This window comes from Canis aureus, chromosome 19 (assembly GCF_053574225.1).
Source record: "Canis aureus isolate CA01 chromosome 19, VMU_Caureus_v.1.0, whole genome shotgun sequence".
NCBI lineage: Eukaryota > Metazoa > Chordata > Mammalia > Carnivora > Canidae > Canis > Canis aureus.
Window position 1 is genome coordinate 23072356 of NC_135629.1, and position 24556 is coordinate 23096911.

The following is a 24556-nucleotide window of genomic DNA, read 5'->3' on the forward strand; positions in this document are numbered from 1 at the left end:
AAAATGGAGAGGAGGTTAAGAAACGTGTCAATAGGGGCAGCCCTAGTGGCTCAGCGGTTTAGCACTGCCTTCAGCCCAGGGATCCTGGAGACCCGGGATCGAGTCCCACGTCAGGCTCCTTGTGTGGGGCCTGCTTCTCCCTCTGCCTGTGTCTCTGCCTCTCTATCTCTCATGAATGAATAAATAAAATCTTTAAAAAAAAATAAAGAAACGTGTCAACAGATGAATTATTTTTCTAATTTGAACTGGTTAGCTAAGGAGGCAAAAGGAAATTGTAAAGTCATGAAAAGCTGCAAGACAAATTTATGTCATGTTAGAGACTCAGTTTCTTGTGAGCTTAAACAGAACATGCATGAAAAGTCAGAGAAGGATTCCTGTAAGCTCTGCCTCTACAATACATCTAGAAAATGACAAGTCTTATTTGAAAATTAGATGTAGAATCACGAACACTACATGTGTAGTAGAGATGTGTAAGCTCCGTGCATACCCCAGTGTGGCTTCATTGTTCTAATGAGCAGCACAAAGTGGTTTCACAGCTTTTCATAAATTCACAGGACAAAATCGCACATGGCACAGGACTGCGTCATGCAGGCCTTCCACAAGATGGCCAACACTCCACATCTTCCTTGCGCTCAGAACTCTCTCACTGAAGGCAGTCTCTACCTCTCCAGGGCTCTTCTGAAAGCCTTCAGAGGCTCTTGAAAGTAGAACCAAAAGAAGCTGAGAGTATATACATTAGGACCAAACAAAAAATCTTGTTCTCATATATCACAAAAGCAAGTCACATTTTCAAACCACCCACTCTCCATTGCACTTGTGTACATAAACATTTCAAAATTCTAGTAACAAAAATAAACACAAGAATAATAACAAGTGCTAGCATATATAATTTTTAAGAGATTTAACCATAAAAACTTAGTAAGCAGCGGGCATGGAAGAATCATAGGAAAAAAAGAGGTAGTAAAGAACAGGAAAAGGAAAGGAGAAGTAGAATGAAAAGGAGGCCTCATCCCCAAAAGTGTACAGAGGGCTCAAAAGAGATTAACTGTTGACAGGAGAGGGGAGATGACCCAAACCGGCAAAAATTGATCAAGCAACAAAATGTTACACTATCTGTCGTGACAAATGGTTATGCTTTTTAGAACTTCAGAAAGATTGTACAGTTGGCTGCCCCACAGTGAAAAAATTCAATTGCTCAGACAGCACAAGCACATTTAAACCAGTTCATACTATGCAGGAGTGACTAGTGAAACTGAGCTCCATAGTGCTGACTCAGCTCTTCCTTACCTATACCACAGGGTACAATCTGTCTTACAGATTTAGTCAAGAACAGAAACACACACATACACACACATATTCACACATATATACACATATGCAAACATATACACACATAAACTCATACATATACATGCATACACACATACACATACACACAAATACACATACACACGCACATACACATATATACATACACACAAAAAATATACATATATTAGCCTAGCTCATCCGTGATGAACATATGCTTCTAAAATAGGGACTTCCCAGCGCCAGCGGAACTGTTTACCTCTTCCTCACTATGGGAAAATTTGCGGTTAATAAAAAATCTTTAAAAAAAAACTTGAGGTATTGGGTCAATGGAGTTCATAATAATAGTAACAGTGGCAATTCTTGCTTTTTCCTTGGATAAAAGTACAAACAACTGAGAATCAAAACCTTTTGTACATATGTGCTTTCCATCAGTAAGGAAATTTCTATCCAAATAGACATACTGCAAAAAATAGAATCACTTAATTCTAATTTCATTCTTTTTTTTGTAAGTGAAGCATTTACTTTTGTGAGGGAAATTAGGTATTTTATGATTCTGCCCACAAAACCCAGCAAAGTAGCTCATACTAAAATACTTATTAAAAGTAAAACCACAGGGCTCAGTAAATATCCTAGGAAGAACCTTGCTTCCCCAAATATTAACCTCAATTCCAGAAGTCATCTGAAATCCAGACCAAACATCTCCTGTTTCTGAAAAGATTTTTCGTGGTAATGAAAATGATAAAACTGTAAATTCTTTCTGAGGGCTATATTAGGGTTTCTGGAAAGACAAATAGAAGACAGATTTCCTTGAGTGTACAGTTTCAGGACCTAACACAGTGCCCAGCAGGAAGACATCAGTGAATGGATGTGTTTGAGTTGTCAATGAAGAAACGATTAATGTGAGAGTCCCAACTTCATAAACTAGATTTTCATATATTGAATACTTTTTTCTCTTATATTACATTTCAGAAATGTTCTCTCCCATTTCAGAGTGATGTCTGGCTAGCAAAAGAGAAGGTGCATGAAAACAGTGACCATCATCTAGCACAGAGTTGATGCTCAATAAGTGCTCAGAAAATTAATGACCAACACATAAATCAATACATGAATATCCAATCAATACAGGAATGAATGGTGAAAGAATTAATGAACGGTGAAAGAATAAATGAATGGCATTTCTCTCCCAGGTCATCTCAGTTTCTCTGGACTTGGTCTGTCATCCTCTGCAAAAAGGCATATTTGAGTCTCAAGACATGAGACTATCATAAAGGGATTTGTCAAAAACTTACTTTATTCCAGTCCCTGGATTCTCATGAAGAAATGGAATGGCTTCAAGGGGAAAGTATAAACATATGATTCAGAAAAATTGGTTCAAATCCTATTCCTTTACCTAGAAGGCCCATGACTCTCGGCCAGGGTTTCTCAGTCTTGGCACTACTGACATTTCAGGCTGGATTATTCTTTGTTATGAAGGCTGTGGAATATTTAGCAGCATCCCTGGCCTCTATTCAGTACATAATATCACAGTGCACTCCAAGTATGACGACCAAAAGTGCTTCTCCAATCATTATCAAATGTTTCCTGGGCATCAAAATCATCCCCAGATGAGAACAACTCCTGTAGGAACTCTCTTGATTATGTAAGCTTCGTTTTCTCACACGAAAAATGAGTGTAATACTATTTTCAAGTAATGATGGAAATAATTAAATTATAAAATAACAGCAATTACAAACAATTCTGACAACAACAAGGTTACTATTTATTGGGTGCTCATTAGGTGTTAGGTCCCAAATAGTGGAGTGAAACCTACAGTGATTCCCCTCCAATCCTCAAAACAACTATATAGATTACGGACACTCTCATCTTCACCTTAATCACACAAATAGGGGGGGGCATCTGGGTGGCTCAGTGGCTGAGTGTCTGCCTTTGGCTCAGGGCATGATCCTGGGGTCCTGGGATCGAGTTCTGCATCGGGCTCACCACAGGGAGTGATCACAGCCAAGATTCTATTAGAAGCCATGTGGAAAAAAAAAAAAAAAGAAGCCATGTGACTCCAAGAACCCTAACTCTCACCCACCGTACTCTACAATCAACTTCCAACACCACTTGGCACTCATAGGCCCTCAACAAATAGTTGTCTCCTTCCAATATTTTTCTTAATTTTCTCTTTCCAGAATAATCAGATTTCAGTATGTTTCCCTACTGCAGGAAATCTAGGAGTGATGTCTTCTACTCCCATGTCAAATATATCATTGCCTCTTCTATCCTTATCCTCACTGGCTTCCTCCGGCCTGGTACATACTGCAAATCCTTCACATCCCTGTATCCACAGGAATCAATGCCCTCTGAATTGAACTACACATTGCTAAAGATCAGAGACCAAGTATATAGGTGTTAATTTGACACTGTCTAGGTTTACAATGAAAAAGCCATATACAAAATTTTAGGAGAGTTAAGACAGCTGAACTTTGGGACACCTAGGTGGCTTGGTGGTTGAGCATCTGTCTTTGGCTCAGGTTGTGATCCTGGGGGTCCTGGGATTGAGTCCCGCATCAGGCTCCCTGTGGGGAGCCTGTTTCTCCCTCTGTCTATGTCTCTGCCTCTCTCTGTGTGTCTCTCATGAATAAATAAAATCTTTTTGAAAAAATACAGCTGAACTTCAATGGAAGTTAAGGAATTTTACCTATTTTTACTACTAAACTACATCTAATGAACGTGAGGAAAAGAATCTGTAATTGTTTACACTTGCCAGTGCTTGGTCCTTAGCCATGATGTTTTATCCACTTAAAATAAAAAAATAAAAAATGGGGTTGGCTAATGTTAGAAGAGCCTTTTCTACAGGATTTAAAGGATCTTATAAGATGCCTACAAATGAATAAGCATAGTGGTAACCGCATATGAAGAATAAGCATCTAAAGTTTAAAAAAAGAAACATTAAACAAGAGGGAAAAACCATAGAAAGACATAAATTTTTATTCCCCAAACTTCTTTTTTGACTTTTTTCCTATAATGATAGGCTTCTATAATTCATACATGAGAATATTTACTTAAGGCTTATTTTGGCAGAATAAATCCTAATTTGTAGGCCTTAACTGCCATTTTTCCGGTTCAATTACTTTCTCCAAGCATGTCCTTTCTGATTGTAGTATTTCAAATACTACTTTCCTAGGGAAAGTCCTAGGGAAAGGCCCATTTTGAATCCCAGGTCCAACAAAAATGACAAGAATAATATTGTTTGTTTTCAATAAAAGGAATGGGGGAGAGGGACTAATCACGGCCCCCCAGAAATCACCATTTAAAGAATAAGACACAGGGGGATCCCTGGGTGGCGCAGCGGTTTGGCGCCTGCCTTTGGCCCAGGGCACGATCCTGGAGACCCGGGATCGAATCCCACGTCGGGCTCCCGGAGCATGGAGCCTGCTTCTCCCTCTGCCTATGTCTCTGCCTCTCTCTCTCTCTGTGTGTGACTATCATAAATAAATGAAAAAAAAAATTAAAAAAAAAACATCTCCTGAGGATTTGTTAAAAAAAATAAATAAAGAAATAAAGAATAAGACACAATGGCTGCTCTGTGTACACTATAACAGCAATAATCAAAAATCTGAAAATAACAAGTGCTGGCAAGAATATGGAGAAACTAGAACTAGAACCAGTACCTAGCTGCTGGGAACATAAAATGGTATAGTTGTTGTCAAAACCAGTCTCAAAGTTCCTCAAAAGGTGGAACACAGGGTTTCCACAGGACCCAGTAATTCCACCCCTAGATATATACCCAAGAAGACCAAACACAAGTCCACACAGAAGCTTGTACAAGAATATTGAGAGCAGCACTATTTGTAATAGCCAAAAAGCAGAAGCAGCTCAAAGGTCCATCAATTGAGGAACAGATAAACAAAATGTGGTATATCCCTACAATGGAACATTCCTAGGCCGTAAAAAGGAATGAAGAACTGACACATGCTACAGCAAGGAGGAACCTTGAAAACATTATGCTCAGTAAGAGAAGCCAGACATATTTATACGAAATATCCAGCCAGCAAATCCATCAAGACAGAAAGGAGACCAGTGGATGCCAGGGGATGGAGAAGAGGCAAGTTGGAATCAACTGCTTATAGCTTCAGGGCTTCTTCTTAGGGGGAATGGGAACATTCTAGAATTCGATAGTGGTAATGACTGCACAAAATAGTAAAAAATACTAAAAACCATTGACATGAATACATTAAAATATTGAATTTTATGTTATGAGAAGTGTATCTTAATTTACCATAATATCCAAAGGAAAGGTTAGAGACTACAGAAGAAAAACACTGAAGTTCCACATGTATTGTTGGTTCCTTACCCTCAGCAGCCACTCAGCCCCTGACAGTGAGGGGTCTCTTCCCCAAAAATGAAAGTCTCCCTGTCCATTTAAGTGACATGAACGACTAAGATGAGAAACAAGTGCTAAAGTTTTCAACAATTAGAAATGGTAAGGGGGGGAGCATGGTAAGGGGATTCAAATCCACTTCAGTGTAGAGAATATAAATAAATTTGTTTCTTTTTGTGTATTTTTGACAGAAGACAGAAGATAGTGGAAGCCAAATGAAAAAGGAAAGGGGTGTCCTAGAAAAGCAGGACAAAACAAAGCCTAACTGCTATTGTTTCTTTGCTTGCTTTTACGTATTTAAGTCTGTCTATGTAAGTAAGTGGACATGGCATCCTAAAAGGATAAATATCGTAAAAACAGACTTAAAAAAAAAAAAAAGCAACTCTGACCAACATGTAAACCAGACAAATAAGAACTACAGCAGAGGAAACAAATGCACGATTTTCTATCAAGTCACTTCTCAGTTATTTCCCCTTTCCAACACTCCACAACTATTTCCTGCCCAGCTCTTTTCCTTCCTCCCTGCATTCCTTCATTTCCACATCTACCCTCCTGCATAAACACACTGCTCTTCCTCCATGGAGGGCCAGACCTTCAGCTAATCCGCCTTCTCTGGATGCATTCTCCCAGGAATGAACCCCACACCCCACGACCTCTCTCTCTCCTCAAAGGTTGCCCAGATATTTTCTATCGCTGTGTCAGTTATGCACTTATTCACTCCCTCCCCTAGCAAATGAGTGTGGCAGGGCACTAAATGAAGATACAATGGTAATCCAAATTGGACATCCTCTCTGCTTACTAGAACCTATAGTCTAGGGTAGGACAAAGAACTCAAATGAGCACACAAAAAGTGTAAAATGACAAGTGATTTAAATAATTAAGTACAAAGCAAAGTTAAGGTTCAGTACAAGGACCTGGGAGGATATTTAATAAAGTGCTGGGTGGGCAAGTGAAGAGGCAGAAAGGGAGGGGAAAAGAGGACAGAACTATTCCAGGGAGAAAAAGTAGCATATGCAAAGTCCTGTGCAAGTAGTAGCCTAACTCTTGAAAAAATAAACAAAGTGCCTGGTGGCTGAAGCACAAAAAAAAAAAAAAAAAAAAAAAAAACTGCAGGGAAGCAATGTGGGAGCAGGGCGGGGAGGACAGACAAAGGCCAGGTCCTGCTGGCTCTTTGTGCCAACAGAGGGAGAGTGTCAGAAAGCTATTGCAACAATACAAGGAGATGATAGTAGCTGGGCTATGGAAATGGCAACAAACCTTTAGTGATGTGGATATATACTTAATAGTAAAAACGATCACAACAATTTTAATAACAGTCGCAGCTGTCATTTGCTGAATGCTTATTACATGCCCAGGTCCACATTGCATATTTTAAATATATTATCTTTTTTCCTCAAACCTCTACATGGTAAATACTGTGATTCCCAATTTGCAATCAAGGAAACTGAGACCCAGTGACTTAAACCACCTGGCCAGGACTCCATGCTATTGGTATGTGATACTCAGGGAATTATATGAAGTCTATCTGCCTGGCTTCCACTAACACAGCATAGTTTCTTTATCATAAAAGGAATAAAAATATCAACTACTGTAGAGTCCAGAATTGTGTTGGGATGTTTAAAATCAGTCAGGCTTTCAATCCTCCCAACAACTGTGTCATATGGACAGCAGCATTCCCACTTTGCAGATGGGGAAACTGAGGCAGAGCCAGGTCAGTTGTGGGTATATGCTGGGTACATAAAATATTCACAGGATCAGAAAGTCATAGAACAGGGAATTGGACCATTTAAGACAATAAAATTCTGGAGGGTTTTTCCTTCTCAATTAAGATGCTGATTAAGAATGAAAACTCTGAGAGGCATCTGGGTGGCTCAGTTGGTTAAGGGTCTGACTCCTCATTTCAGCTCAGGTCATGATTTCAGGATTGAGATTGAGCCCCACTTCAGGCTCCACGTTAGGTGTGGAGTCTGCTTAAGATTCCCTCTTTCCCTCTTCCTCTGCCCCTCCCCACCTTTCTCTCTCTCCTGGTTAAAAAAGCAAAAACAAAAACAAAACCCTAAAACTCTGAGACATCACTTTATCTATGATTGGGTTACAGCCCTCTGTTAAATCTAAAATGATGCTGCTTCTGAAATCAACATTCATATTTTTATTGTAATCTCTGATCCACAGCATCAGGAGTTCCAGATTTCTATCACTACATGTGTCACCTCATCACTGACAGTTCATAACGATAAAGATAATCTTGGTTATAGATAAAAAAAACATTGAGTATTTCCACCAAAATGGGCAGAAGAAATAACTTTGACAAGTCATCTATGAGGAATCATATGATTTTCACCAAATGTACAGTGAAAGTATCAACATTTTAAAATCAAGATTGAAAACAAATGTCACTTACCACCAAACAGGAAGATTTTAGACTGACATTTCAAGAAAATAGGAAAGAGTGAAAGAGGCTTCCTGAATTCCTAATTATCCCATCATAACCTGTCCCCTTCAAAACTCTAACTCTGCAATAGGATATATTTATCTATCTCTGATTGAATCCAACAAAACAGAAAATCCCTCCTGTTTGGTCAAAAGAATCTTTTTTTTCCCCCTATAATCTGTTCACTCCCCCAAAATATTCCATGAATGACCTCTAGAAAAATAACAGACACTGTAACAAATGTTCATTTATATAACTTGCAGAATACTTACTGCTCCCCAGGCAACAAATATCTCTGTGAATACTACTGTACAAAGTGAGAACACAGGTTTAAATTAAAAAAAAAAAAAAAAAAAAAAAAAAAACTTAGAAAAAGAGAGTGGTATTTTATGTTTCCCTCAATCACCATAACCTTCAGCTACTGTAACAGGTGTAATCCAGTTTTCCATTCACATGTGGCATTAAATTGGTTTGATGAAAGCCAAATAATTTGAGGTATAACTTTGGACGAAAATATAGCACAAATCATTGCATATTGCTATCAAAAATAATCTGTAAACTTAGAGCAGAAGACTTTCCCTTTGCTAATGCATTTAGCTTACATAAGAGTCAGAAAAGTTACAGTAAAAACCTCCTATTCAATGGGTATGGTTTCTGCAACCTTTATCATCTAAACGTGGTCTTGGTACATCTGCTTGAACAATGTAACCCCTAGGCATCATTTGTTTGTGGCATTTGCCCAAGTATTTTGAAATGTTTAGTTTATTGCCAAGGTAACAGATGGGGACTAAGTAACAAGTCAGTCCCTCCCAGTTTTTGTTTCACAACTATCCTAAAGAGATGCTGCTTGTCAGCTTCACAGACCACAGTGAATCCAAAAGGCATTAGAGATTTTACTACCTGGAAAACTATTTCAAAAGATTTTTCACAAGCACTGAAAGAAAAATTCCTGCCAGATCAGATCTTCTTTTTCCACCAAGAAGTATAATTGCTATATTTCTCAAAGGAATAACAACTAAACCCAATCCTCAGAAATGACAACAGAAAATTAATTTTTTCCCATAACAAAATATTTTGCACAAGTTAGTATGTAAAGGACCAATGTTTTATAAAAAGTACTACAGTATGAACATGAACAAAAGTGAAGAGAAATCACAGATTGCTTTAAAATGTGTACTGTATACTTAATCATTGTAAAATGTGTGAATTTAAAACATGTAAAATTGATCTAATATGTTAGCTATGCATATACATTTGAATTTTATAAATGGATTGATTTTTAAATGATATAAGAAAATTACCTTTTTTAAACCAAAGGTGATCTTTTTATCATATGAAGAGTGATTACATAATTTTCTCTATTTTTTTTAATTGAAAGTGTTCTACATCAGGCTTTCTTAAAAAGAGGCAAAAGAATAAATACTGGTTGATTACATTTACATGAAGTTCAAGAACAGGTTAAACTAAGTCACAGGTCAGATGGGGGGATTCAGACAAGTAGTTACTGGCTGACAAGGGGACCGGAGAATCTTCTACAGTGCTGGAAACAGTCTAATTCTTAATCTGGGTAGTAGCTACATGGGTATGGGGGATGGGGATAGGGCATAAATAAATCACAAACACAAAGTAGTTTAGATGACATTCCATTTCTTAAGTGCATGTAAATTGTAATGTTTTCCTATTACCTTGACAATAAAGCTATCAGAGCTAAAATGTCAACCAAACACATGACAACTAAGTCTCAATCATCCAAATTCTTATTATTCAAGGCCAAAGAAGGGACATGCACTTGGCTTATTCCCCAGCCCATAGAAACATGAGTAATCTTTATAGTCACCTATCTTTAAAAGATTTACTTATTTGAGAGCAAGAGGGAGAGCAAGAGAAAGAGAGAGTGAGAGAGAGAGCAAGCATGAGCAGGAGGGGCAGAGAGGGAGAGAGCATCTCAATTCAACTCTAGTGAGCCAAGAGCCCAAGGCTGGGCTCAATCTCATAATCCTGAGATCATGACCTAAGCCAAAACCAAGAGCCAGATGCTTACCAACTGTACCACCCAAGCACCCCTATAGTCACCTATTTTTAAAAAGCATTAAGTCAAATCAACACAAGGGCATCTGACTTTCTATAATAAACAAACAATGACTTGATCAGGGGTCACATTTCTGATTAAGGGCCTCATGCCCAGCTTTGTTCAGATAAGACAACACCACACCCTATTAATTAAGCAAATTACCCATAAATTGTCATCTGTAAAATGTAAAGCTACTTAAATCATTATACAATGCCATCTCTTTCCAGAAAAAAAATCACACATGGAAAGTAGAGAGCTCCCCAGTGATCACGCAAGTGGGGCTATTTTGCCCAAGGCTAGAAGCTGGGGAGATTTGGTAGAAAAGAGTTAAGGAGGGGTGGCACGTGACTGGCTTCCTGAGTTCCACTGCCTCATCCACACTTGAAATATCTGGAGTGCCAAGGGCAGGACTACATACACCATACTAAGGGCCTGGACCCCAGTGGAATAAAATCATGCACAACTCAATTGGTATTCCCGTCTCCTTCCCATGGTTCTCTAACTTGAGCAGGCATTGCCCCAAACACAGCCAAGAAATACTCAAACTGTTTAATGAACATCGCACAGTTTACAACCAAGGACCTTGTTATATACATTTTACTTTATAGCAGTGGTTCTCAAACCAGGAGGATTTGTACCCCAGGGAACACTGGCAGTTTCTGGTGACATTTTTGGTCATTACAACTTGATATGGGGGTTGGCATGTTACCAGAATCTAGTGGGTAGAGACCAAGGATGCTGTTGAATATCCTACAGCGTACAGGAGAGCTCCCTCAAAAATGAACTATCTGGCACCAAATGACAACAATGCTAAGGTTGAGAAACTCTGTGCTGTGGCACAGATAAGCCAGCATGCAAAAATTCCAAGACGCAAATTAGAGAAGCTAAAGACTTAAGCTCATAAAACCAGATGAAATCATAAAAGAAATAAAAGCAAAATGAAAAATAATCCTGCTAACTTTTGTCTTCAAATATCACACAGGGTAAAGGCTTTTCAAATAAATATGAAAAATAAGTAGCACTGTCTGGCGGGGGAGGGAATCTGTAAATTATCTGAATCAATCAATAGGGGATTATGTGAATAAATTATGATAAAGTCATACCATGAAATACTCCAAAGCCACTAAAAATAATGGTTTTTTAGCTAAATATACTGATTTTGAGAGACATTCGTGAAACAGTGTCAGGAAAATAAAGTTATAGAACATTGTAGACACAGGAGTTTCCTTTTGTAAAAAATTAACATATATATATGTATATGTGTGCGTATATATATATATATGTATATACATATACACATACACATACATATATATATATATATATATGTTTTCATGAGCAGGGGAAGGACTATTGATACAAACCAAACTGTTAATGAGGTCTTTAGAAGGGCAGGATTGGAGATGGTGAGAAGGAAAATTAACAAGTTTTTCTTCAGATGTTATTCTTTTGCAATTAAAAATGCCTTCTCAAATCAACTGCACTTGGAGAAGGAGCGGAAGAGCGAATAAAGGAAAGAGAAGAAGAGAGGAGGAAGGAAAAGAGCTTCACTCTCTTAGCAGCTGATAGGGAAACCAGGGTCTGTTGTTCCTGTTTTTACCAGTAAGTGCTGCTGTTGACCAATTTAATAGATATAAGCAGTGGAATAAAAAGGGAGAAAGCAACTCCAAACATCTGTCCCTGCACTCACTATCAGGCCCCTTTGGCCAGCAATGTGCGGTCTGGTTCAACTGGCTTGTTGGGTCTGGTTTCTCTGACCCACTGCTCATCTTCAAAACTTCTGTCCCGCATAGTGATGGAATCAACTACGGTCCTATCTCTTCTCAAAAACAGAGACACCGACTGTGCTAGATGACAGCCTCACTTCTGGCGAGCACAGATAAGGATTCAGCCCATCAGTCTCCTTGGAGGAGCAACTCAGAGCACAAGAACTTAATTACCTAAGTCTCATTAACCAGAAAGTTCTTTGAATACCTCTGTTCTACTGTCCTCGACACTAAGGACTCCTCTAGTGTTGGCCACTATTATTCAACACATCAAACCATATCTTTCCGGTTCGACTGCACAAATGAAATAGAACCAGCATGTACCACAGAGGCATTTCTAATAACGCCTCACACACACATACTTACACGTACACACGAATGTCAAGCAATGTGTAACCCTGAGAAATGGACAATGGACGCTTTTCCAGGATTTTGTTCCCACTTGCAATGGACACCACTACCCCTATCTTGAAAGACAACATAAGATTTAAAAGATACAAGATTAAAAAGTTGGGCCAGTTTGGACTTTTTATATTTTGCACAAGTAACCATTCTTAACTTCCCCAAGACAAGTAGGCCCTTGGGTGTCTCTGTGTTTTCTTTTACTTACAGATAAGTGCAGAAGGAATCAGAAAACACAATCTGTTTTTGCTGGTGTAAATGATTTATTACCGTACTATTAATCCAGTACTAGTAAAATGAACTAAGGGACATGCATTTATCTTTTTAAGTTATGACACTGAAAGAACTACCATGCCGTTAAGAAGAAAAACAACTTGGCAAACTCTGGAGCGGTCGCTGAGCTTTTCTTTCAACCCCAGAGCTGAATCACAGTTGAGGCCGGATTTCACAATCCCCCCAGGGTCTGTGAAGACACTGGCGCCAATCACAGCATTTCCCCTGATTAGCAAACTGGCTTCAGACCCATCAAAAACTTTCACATTTGAAATTTAACACATCTATATTTAGAACATGAGTTGTAGGGCAACATTTGCTGCAAGCAAAACAGCAAAGGAGAAAAAAAAAGTACTGAGGCTCTATTTGTTCCTAAGGAAAGACAGATCATAGCTCTGGGACATAAATACAGAATAGGCTACTTAGATATCAGGCACCCGGAGTAGTTAGTGTAGGACCAGCAGAGCATCCACAGGGTATTAGTAGGAAAGGCACCTGGAATTAAGGAGTTTAATATGTTAAAGCTACGAATAACACCACCAGCAAGTTAGTATTATATCTATGAGGACTTGGGTCTGGTATAAGAAACTAGGGAATGAGAGAAAGGCAGTCTGAATTTCATGCCCAGTCTAGAAAGAGGTTGACAATTCCTCAGCTCCAGCCACTTAGATAGCAATGTGGATCCAGACTTTCCAGATTTTCCAGTTTTCCAAGAGAAGCTATTTTTATGTGAAAATTCCTAATTTTTTTAAATGTTAACCACTAATTCGTATTTTGTCAAAAAACAGATTTATGGCTCCATCTGAATGTGTCTGTGGGCCACACTCAGTCTGTAGGCTTGGGGTTTGCAACTTTGAGTAAAATGTTCAAGTAACTCAATCAAGTAGTTAAATTAGCAGCAGGAGAAAAATGTGATTAAAAAAAATTCCAGTTAAAAAAAAAAAAACACACACACACGCAAAATTTACCATCTTTTAAGTGTACAGTTCAGTTTCCAAAGTTTTATCAACCTACACAACAGAAACAATACCCATTTTAAAAATCCCCTTTTCCAAAAAAAAAAAAAAATCCCCTTTTCCCCTTCCCTAAATTCATAGCAACAACTTTTCTACTTTCTGTTTCTATAAACTTGACTATTCTAGGTACCTCATATAAATGGAATCATACTGTATTTGTCTTTTAATGACTGGCTTATTTCACATACTATAATGTGCTCGAGGTTCATCTGTGTTGAAGCATGTAACAGATTTCTTTCCTTTTTAAGGCTAAATAATAGTCCATTAGACATCTGGGTTACTTCCACCTCTTGGCTATTGTAAATACTGCTATTACGAACAAAAGTATAAAAATATCTCTTTGAGACCCTGCTTTCAATTCTTTTGGATATATGCCCAGAAGTAGGGTTGCCAGATCATATGTTTGTTCTATTTTTAATTTTTTGAGGAACCACCACAAGTTTTCCATAGCACAGGCACCATCTTACAATGCCTCTAATAGTACACATTTTTCTGATTTCTCCACATCCTTGCCAATACTTGAAATTTTCTGTTATTTCAATAATAGCCATCCTAGTAAGTGTAAGCTGATATCTCATTGTGGTTTTCATTTGCACTTCTCTTATGATTTGTGATGTTGAGCACCGGTTCATATCCCTGTTGGTCATCTGTATGTCATCTTCACAGAAACGTCCTTTGCCCATTTTTAAATTGGGCTATTTGACTTTTTCCTATTGAGTTACAGGAATTCTTTATATATTCTGATATTAACTCCGTATCAGATATATGATTTGCAAGTATCATTACACAGGTTGCCTCCTCATTTTGTTGACTGTGTCCTATGAGGCACAAAAGTTTTTTAAAGTTTGATGTAGTAGTCTCACTTATGTATCATTCCCTTTTTGTTGCCTGTACTTCTACTGTCATATCAAAGAAATCACAGCTAAGTCCAATGTCATAAAACTTCCCTTAGGAGTTTTATAGTTTGGGATCTTACGTTAGATCTTTAATCCATTTGGAGTTAATTTTTTATACAATGTAATAAAAGGTCACAACTTCATCCTTTCGAAATGAATATTCAGTTTTCCCAATATAACTGGCTGAAGAGACAGTCCTTTCCCCAGTCTGTGGTCTTTTTTAAAAAAGAAAGATTTTATTTATTTATTCATAGAGAAACACAGGGAGAGGCAGAGACATGGGCAGAGAGAAGCAGGCTCCATGCAGGGAACTTGATGTGGGACTCGATCCCAGGACCGCAGGATCACACCCTGAGCCAAAGGCAGATGCTCAACCACTGAGCTACCCAGGCGTCCCCAGTCTGTGGTCTTTGTCCATGTCAAAGATCATTTGACCATTGTAAGTGTGAGTTTATTTCTGAGCTCTTTATTCTGTTCCATTGGTCTATTTGTGTGTCTTTATGTCAGTTCTACAATGTCTTGATTACTGTGGCTTTGGAACATGCTTTGAAAGCAGGAAGTGTCATGGGGCGCCTGAGTGGCTCAACCAGTTAAGTGTCTGACTCCTGATTTCGGTTCAGGTCGTGATCTCAGAGTCCTGAGATCAAGTCCAGCATCAGGCTCTGCGCTCAGCACAGTCTGCTTGGGTTTCTCTCTCCTCTCCCTCTGCTCCTCCCCTACACCATGCTGGTGGCACTATCTCTCTCTCTCCCTCCACCCCATTAGATAGATAGATAGATAGATAGATAGATAGATAGATAGATGATAGATAGATAGATAGATAGATAGATAGATAGATAGATAGAATCTGAAATCAGGAAATGTGAGCCCTTCAGCCTTGTTCTTTTTCAAAATTCTTTTAGCTATTGGGGCAGATACAAATTTTTCATGAAAACTCCTGGCTCAGGTTTTTCCAAGGCTCATGGTGGTAAAAGCTCTCCTTCAATCCTCTACCACTACTAGTCTATACAGAAGCATATAACTTCAGAAGAACTTAAAGACATAATAAAACTTTCTGGGAATTCCAAACTTAACAAAGGATGGAGCACATTGAAGTATCCTGGCTTTGCTGGTGGAAAGAACAATGGTTAAGAGCACAGGGCCCAGAGTCAAAAAGATCTGTGTTTTGGCTCTACCATTTTCTGTCCACATGACCTTGATGCATGTAATTTAATCTCAGTTGCCCCATCTGTAAAATGGAAGTAATGACAGCACCTCCTTCCTAGGGCTGCTGAGATGAACAAACAAAATAATTCAGATAAAGCACTTAGCATAGTGCTTTTCTGGTACCTAGAGAGCACTCAATCCACTTCTGGCTACTACCAGCATTCTTAGAATTTATGACTCTCAATATTATTCTATTTTTATCAGTGGTATAATTTTTATTGAATAAAATATAATGTCAGGTACCTATGAGACCAATATGGAAACATATCTTTTATTTATTAAAAGCAAAAGTTCAATGTCAGAAGATCAACACAAAGAAAACACAAAGTTAGGGTAACGGATACTACCTTAATGAAATCTCAGATTCATTCATCCAATAGACTTTTGGCATAGAGAACCACTGGACAGATACAGACTCATTTAATGCTTTACAAATCAATACTAAACACCAAGACTTTTCAACAACCTAGAAGGAAGAGAATCCTCAGTTTGTTCTGATATAGCCCATACTTCTAAGAACTTGAAACTAAATCCTTTAAAAGTTAAATCTCAATCTAGGTCTTTTATTCATTAACAGGGAAGTTTCACAAGTAACTGCTAACATGAGTGTGTAAGAGAAAAGTATCAGATAAATTGTGTCCTAAGTCCCAAATGTTTATATCTATATCCATTTCTGATTTTCCTACAGGATCCATAGCTCCTTTGGCAAAGCTCACTTTATCCTAGAATCTAGGAGTAGAATATAGCACCACTCTATTTTCCAGTCAGTCTAAATCCATTCTTTCATCAAAGGCATTGATTGATGAATAGGAACATGACTTGAGAATGGCCAACAAGGAAGGTTTGATTTCTTCCTTGCTATTCTGAAGGAGCTTCCAGAAATATGCCTGTCTGTCCTCTCTCATTTGCATATTCTCTCTTTCTCTGGATATGGAGGAGGGAATAAGCAGCCCCAGGAGTATTTGGTAGAGTCTTGACATTAAGTAGAACCAACAATACACTGAAGGTGACATAACCCCATCAGAGTGGATAGGATCAGAAACCAAACCCATGACAGTAACACTAGGACTCTGAGTCAAACTAACCCTGAAGTTCTTTTTTTTTTTTTTTAAGATTTAATTTATTTATTTGTGAGAGCAAGAAAGAGAGAGAGAGCATATGCACGAGCAGGGTGAGGGGCAAAAGGAGAAGCAGACTCCCTGTCAAGTAGGGAGCCTGATGTGGGGCATGATCCCAGGACTCCAGGATCATGACCTGAGCCAAGGCAGATGCCCAACTGACTGAGCAATCCAGGCGTCCCATAACGCTGAAGTTCAAACCAACTCTGAAAGGACCTGGACTCTTCACCTAAATGAACCAACGAATATTCTTTAATGGGTTGGATTCAATGCCATTTACAAGTACATGAATTTTTACCTATACACTGATCAAACTCTAATTCTTAAAAAAAAAAAAAAAAAACTTGTAAAATAACATATATTTGTAAGAATTATGCCCCAGACATGTATTTGGGTCCCTGGCCTCAAATATCTGGACTTCAAAGGATAAGACCATACAAACAAACATACAGCTCTCACAGTCTTATGGGAAACTCATTATTAATGTTACTCAAGTGACTGTCACCATCATATCAATGCTACTCTTAAGCATCTGAAGATTTGACTCAAGGGAGCCATAAACATTTTCCAGATAGATTTCCTTTCCTCCTCTGAGTAATCTAAGGCTACTGAGCCTGTCCTACTAGTGTATACGTTCATTTTTCAACGTTAACCAAAATGAAGAAACTCTGGATATCTGATAAGACATTAAGAAGACCTTGGACATCAATAGCTTCTTTCGTCTAAGGAGCCCCAAGAGCTTCATGCTCATTTACTGTCAACATTCCCATAAAATAGATAGAAACAGGTATTCATAGCCCTGGGGCCAGCAAGATGAAGCTCTGATGAAGGTCACCAGCACTGGGCAGTTCCAGAACAAAGCCAGACTCTCAGGGAATCCTTACACTATCTTGAAAATAAATCACATTTCAAACCTGTTTTGAGGGGTCAGAATAAAATGCATCTCTTGTTTAGGATTTCAAAAAGTACACACTGGCAGATACTCTTACTTCAACTCTTCTCCCTCTCAAAAAAAAAAGAAAGAAAGAAAGAAAAAAAAAAAGGCAGGAGAATTCTATAGTCAAGTAAATCTGAGAAACGCTGGGCAAAGATACACCAGTTTGTTGATTGCCGCTCATTTCAGAACTTTTAGTATGCTGATGCACATTATGATACTTGAGAAGGTTAAGTGAGTAAACACAAATATATGTAAGAACTTAGAAAAGGCCTGACACATACATATGTGCTCAGCAGGTGTCACCAGAAGAGGCAACAGTAGATAGAATCCAGTATCTAGAATCCAGTATCTAGACTCCTACTGCCTTGGTTAGGATCCCAACTCTAATACACAAAAGCAGAATGACCTTTCTGTGGAACTGGGATTAAAATACAGTTGACCCTGGAAACATGGGTTTGGACCACGCTGGTTCACTTATATGTGAATTTTCTACAGTACAATGCTATAAATGTACTTTCTCTTATTAATGGCTTTCTAAATAATACTTTCTTTCCTCCAGCTAACGTTATTGTAAGAATTCAGTATATAATATGTATAACACACAAAACATGCATTAATCAATTATATTATTGGTAAGGCTTACATTCAACAAGAGGCTATTAGTAGTTAGGTTTTGGGGGAGTCCACAGTTACACATGGATTTTCAATTGTGCAGGGGGTGGCTGCCCCTATCCGCTGTGTCATTCAAGGGTCAACTGCAACTCATACTTTACAGGGTTGGTACATACAAAGTGCTAAAAGGGCACGCAGGAAAAATTAAGTGTTAGGTGTCATGGTCCCTTTGTTGTTGTTCCCCAAATGGATGTTAGAGTGTATAGTCCCCCAAATTTACTTAAGCATAGGATCTTTTGTTTTTCATATAACCTCCTATGGCATTAATTACCATCTGGCTGAACTTTTAACTCGTTTTTAAATATATTTACTATCCCTCCTTCTTCTCTCTGAAGGTAGAAACCACCCTGGAAGTATCCACCTGCCTACCCCCTTCTCTCTTATCCAAACCCCCTAACCTTTCACCACTTAGGACTCCTTTTTTTCCATTGACCATTCAGTAAATAGACATGGTCCCAGGAAGAAGGTCATGCTCAGTTTCTCAAGGATGAACTTTTTCAAGTCCTATTCCTTCTCACTCAGAACCTGAATTCATGAAAAACAAGATGAGAGTAATCTCCAAGTCCCTGGATTACCAAGTCAAAACTGCCAAGTAAACACTGATGATGATGGGATTTAAGAGGAGATAGGGAACCCAGTAACATCGTGTACTTTTGTCAAAGAGCGCACAGTGCAGCTTTGAAAGGCATGAGTTGAGGCATCCAAAAGATCAGGGTTCAAGTCCCACCCCTGCTAGTCACATGACTTTGAGATGCTTCTCTGTAACATGGATATAAGAGATGGTACTCGGTTCCTGGGATTGTTGCTGATTTAAATGAGATCATGCGTATGAGGCACTTAGCAGAGTGCCTGACAAGTTGGAAGCATCAATAAATGCTAGGCTGGCGACTGCTATTAAATTGCCGCCACTGCTGTTGTTATTTCGGGACACAACTGCCCCAGCACGCCATGACTCACTGCTCCACTCCGCCTGCCCTGCCTCAGCCCTCATGAGGAATGTTCGAGCCCCTTGCAGGATAACCCGAATTATACTCTGCACCATGACTGTCAGCCCACTCAAGAGTTCTCTGCCAATAGAAAGCTTTCATGGAAGAGACAACAACAGGAAGATAATAGATTTGTACCATTTAAAAAAGAAAATCCAACCGCAGCACTTTGACAAACATAACAGGCTCTCACTTGTATTACCCAGCCCAAACAAAAAGCCAAACAGCAGCTAGAGCCCACAATCCAGGCCAATCTTTCCAGACTGGGATACAGGACCCTTGAGATTTACCTGAGGGGTCTCCAATGGAAAACATACATTGGATCTGACATTTCAGAAAAAAATCACCACAATAGTTTAACTTGATAACATTTAAATTATGATTGCCCTGTGCTATCAAGTCTTTTATAAAGAAAGACGTGCCTCTAAAATCATCATCTAGTTTAATACACCTTTAGGAGCATCCATTCAAATCACCTGAAAAATTCCTAACCTCTAGTAATCTAACTACTTATTTACCATGGATTAAGGTGGAAAATAGCTTGCTAGTTCAACTTCTCAACAAAGGAACTTCTCTAACATGGGGGATAAAGGGGAGGAGACTCACTTGTCTGAATACTTTTGGTTAAAAACTTCATGTTTCAAGGCAGCCGGGGGGGGGGGGGGGGGGGGGGGGGGGGGGGGGGCGTCAGTAGTTTAGCGCCGCCTTCAGCCCAGGGCCTGATCCTGGAGACCCAGAATCGAGTCCCGCATCAGGCTCCCTGCATGGAGCCTGCTTCTCCCTTGCCTGTGTCTCTGCCTCTCTCTCTCTCTCTCTCTCTCTCTCTCTCTCTCTCAATCTGTCTCTCATGAATAAATAAATAAAATCTTTAAAAAACAAAAAACTTCATGTTTTAAAAAATTCACTCAAAACTCTAGTTTTATGACTATTTCCTATACTTAAAAATCTTAAGACCCTTAACACTAAACACTGAGAGAATCATCACTACCTAGTTTGATAGCAGAAAATCCTTCAAAATGATTTCTCAGAGAATTCTAATCACCTTCCCTCACCCTCAAAAGCAGCTTCTATAAATGTCAGAAATGTCTGTACTAAATTCTGGGATTTATAAAAAGGAGGAATCATAAATTGCTGGAAAGCACTGATCATAACACCCATTAGCAATGAAAGCCCATGGTTCATCCTGAGAAAAGAACAAACAGCATGTTGTTCCTTCCTGGAGATCTGCTATAGAGAATAGCAGGTATTTAAAAAACAAAAACAAAAACAAAAAACAAAACAAAACAACTCTTTCCCAATGGCTCCTTTAATATAGACCACAAAAGAAAAGATGGAATTGTGATATTGCTAAGATTAACAAAAGCCTTTCGTAAACAGTAAAAAACATAAACCATTAGAATAACTTTCTTAAGATTTTATTTTTTTAAGAGAGAGGGAGAGTGAGGGGAGGCACAGAGGGAGAAGCAGACCCCCTGCTGGCAGTGAGCCCAACAAGGGGTTCCATCTGAGGACCCTGAGATCATGATCTTGAGCCGATGGCAGAAGCTTAACTGACGGAGCCACCCAGGTGCCCCTAGAATAATTCTTAAAATACTTTTCTTAATATATTTGAGGGAAGGGGAAGAGGAGGAGAAGTAGGCAAGAAGAATGTAAAGCAAAAAAGAAAATTAAGTTAAACTGTCATCCTCATGCTGATACCTTTCAGACCACAGTTCTCCAATTTTTAGTATATGTGCTGCCAAAGCGAGCACAGACCATGATTCTCCCACAGTGATGTGGCAAAGAATCACAGAGGAGCTGAGCAAAATACAGTGGTCCTGAAATCCTCAAATTAGTAGGAACTGGAGTCCCAGGACCCAGGAATTCATATTTTTAGTGCATTCCCAGATGATTTTAACACAAGTGACCTTCAAACTACATTTTGTGAAACACTGCTTTTAGGCACACAGAAGAAAAAAAAAATCTATTCTGGGTAATTTAAAACATCTTTTATCAAAACCTTGCAAATAAATAAAGGATCCCATAGGCCCTGGCAAATACTTCACAGTTAGAATTGAGATGTCCCTGGTCAACATTTACCGTGCTAAAAGCAACATCTCCTGACATGGCATTTTAACAAAGGCTATACATATATACACACACATATATACACATACATATGTATCTATGTGTATATGTATATACTTGACTAAATCAACTGTAGTCAAATATAAGCACCTTATCTTTCTTTTCTACCTGCTCAACATAGACTGTTAGTCAAAAATAATCAGAACTTTTAGAAAGATGACTCTATCATATTGTTTGCAACTTAATACGGTACAGATGGGCAGGTGAGACAAGAAGCATCCAAGCAAAACATAATTTCTGGTATCTAAACTTCCCCATAATCCGTCAGAGGATACCCAGGTCTCTGCTTCCAAACCAGCATTGTTCTCACACCTGGAAAAGAGCCTTTTCATATGTATAAATTTAACTGACAATCACTCTGATAGAAAGAATTCTAGCTGCTACCTAGAGCATAAAGGTATTTATCAAGAGAATGGTCTTCCCCTCTCACCACAGAGCACATTATACTGAAAGCAGTATAAGTTAGATGAGACTAATTTTCCTTATCACTGGTAGGAAATTCTCTGGTGATGTGTAGGGCTCTATTCTCATCTGTGTCAAGGAAATGAGTTAATTTTTATGTTCTCTTAAGGATCTGTGAAACACACAGCTCAAACATAATCCCACTCACCATTTACCATTCGTAATTTCAATTAATTTAGATTGCATATTCCTAGATTTACTTAAGTAGATAACAATAAAACCAAGGGAAGGCCTGGCGGTTGCTTTAGAAAGAGGTAAAAATCCTGAGAGAAATCAACATAGGTGGAAAATATTTAATAAAGGATTTATCTAGAAAAAAGAAAAGGTCCCTGAAAGAACAGGCCTAGAATGAATGGTGAAGTGTCCTATGTAAGCATTCCTCTAAAAGTACAGTACACACCCTACGTAATGGTGCTTGGGTTTGGAAATCAGAACTGGGATCAAATCACAGCTTGTCATTTAATTAGCTATGTGACTATGGGCGAGTCACACAACCACACTTAACCTCGGTGCCCTCATCTGTTAAATAGAAGAATAACAGTAACTATCTAATAGAGTTGTTGTGAAGATAAATTAGATAATGCATGCAGAGTTCTTAGCATATAATAAACATTCAATAAATGTTAGCTTATTATTATTCTATTATGAGGGTCAGGTGTGTGGGTGTGAGGGTAATTTGACCTTGGCACCCACGGATTGACAGGGAAGATTAAAAACAAAAAACAAAAAACAAAAAACAAAAAAACAACAGAAGAGCTTATGATGCTACAAATCAGGGACCCAAACAAGTAAATGAGAGTGGCTCATGTATTATAAAAACTCAGCTGCACAATCACCTCTTCTTTAAATGGCCAGAGGAGACTCTGAGTCTTACAGGGCACGGCTGCTTTGGTTGTGCAAGGCACAATGCCAGGGGCTGCCATTCCCAGACCATCGTCAGAACATGCTCCAACTACGGGTTGAATTATGTGCCCCCAAAATACAAATGATGAAGTCTCAACCACAAATACCCTTAGAATGTGACCTGATCTGAAACCTGGATTGTTACAGATATAATCTGTTAAGACAAAGTCACATTGGAATAGAGTGAGCCCCAATTGAATATGACTGATGTCATAAAATGGGAAAATCTGGACACACACACACATTCAAAGAGAAGCCATGTGAACACTTGGAGTTATGTTACCATAGGCTAAGAACCACCAGAAGACAGGAAAGAGACCTACAACTTATCTCTCCCTAGCACTTACAGAGGGGCCATGGCCCTGTAGATACCTTGATCTTGGACTTGCAATGTCCAGCACCAGGAGACAAGAAATGCAATGTGGCAGCCCTAGAGTCCACCGATGACCTTCCAGAGATGCTGACCCCCAAATCCCTAACATAATGAACTGGGCTAGTGTCTGTTCCAAGTGAACTTACATGCTCATAGATGAGACTGGCGATCCATTCTGTATGCTTCAGAAACAGAGCTCAGTAAAAAGCGAGAAAGGACACGCAGGAAACAACCTGTCAAACACTCAACATGTACTGTCGCTGCTACACTGGTGTCACTGGAATTCAGTGAGACTAACTGGCAGGAAGCTCAGTCTAATGCCTGCCAAGACCAGTTGCTATGGCCAGAAGGTATACTGTCTGTTTGGGAGAGAGAACTGTTCAAACATAAAGCTTCTACCTTTTCTAATTTGTCTAAGCAATGCTTCTAAAACTTTCTAGGGTGTCACAGTCAACTGAGAATTTGATTAGAGCCAATAATCCTTATTGGAAAAATGCACTTTACCCCAACATTTGCACACAGCTTCAAGAGTCTGAGCAGGGCCGGCCTGAGGAGCAGTTACTTGGGTAATTGCATAGGGCTGGTTTGGGCTACACAGCCTGCTGTTATTGTCCTCAAATTCTTAATTTTTAAATAATAGATCACACATTTCCATTTTGCACTGAGCCCCACAAATTATGTAGCTGGTTCTAGATTTTAGGAATACAAAAGAACTGGGAGAATGGACTTTTTAGCTGTACCTATTCGGGGCCAGGAAAGATTTACAACTCTTATTCAACAAATTTTATTTGAGGGCTCCTTTTCTGAAGGAATACATGGTTAGGGATGCGACATAAACAAGCTGGCCACATATGTGAAATACACACCCTCACCAAAACCAGAGTAGATCCATCTTATCACTTATTATTGGTAGTTTTTTTAAAGGACCAGAACCCAAATGACTACAAATGATTTATGTGTCCAAAGAAAGTCACCATGTTAAAAGCCAAGTGTGTTCAGCATCACAATTACCATAAAAACATTTAAAATTACATTTTCTCTAAAAACTTTAGAGGAACATGAGCTAGTAGGCAGGAGAACCTGCCCCATCTTGCCAGCTTATCTTAATAAACAATGTCACCACCATGTGGACATCTTGACTTCAGTTGTAGATAGCATCCAACGATGGCTTTAGGTCGTTTCCAAAGATGGCCATCAGTCAACATAAGCAGACTGCCCAGTATTCATACCCTTGTGTAGT

General features: G+C 38.9%; 1 protein-coding gene across 6 annotated transcripts in view; it reads right to left on the reverse strand.

Moving 5' to 3' along the window:
• The window catches only part of MITF (melanocyte inducing transcription factor), a 219497-nt gene that overhangs the window by 155731 nt on the left and 39210 nt on the right, over positions 1–24556 (reverse strand). Inside the window, exon 1 of one of the 6 annotated variants that reach the window (XM_077858092.1) lies at positions 23463–23483. The exons of the other annotated variants lie outside the window; for them this stretch is intronic. Within the exon in view, the coding sequence (XP_077714218.1) occupies positions 23463–23470 (8 nt within the window). The 5' untranslated portion in view covers positions 23471–23483. Of the gene's footprint in view, positions 1–23462; positions 23484–24556 lie in introns of those variants that run through there. 6 annotated transcript variants of the gene reach the window in all.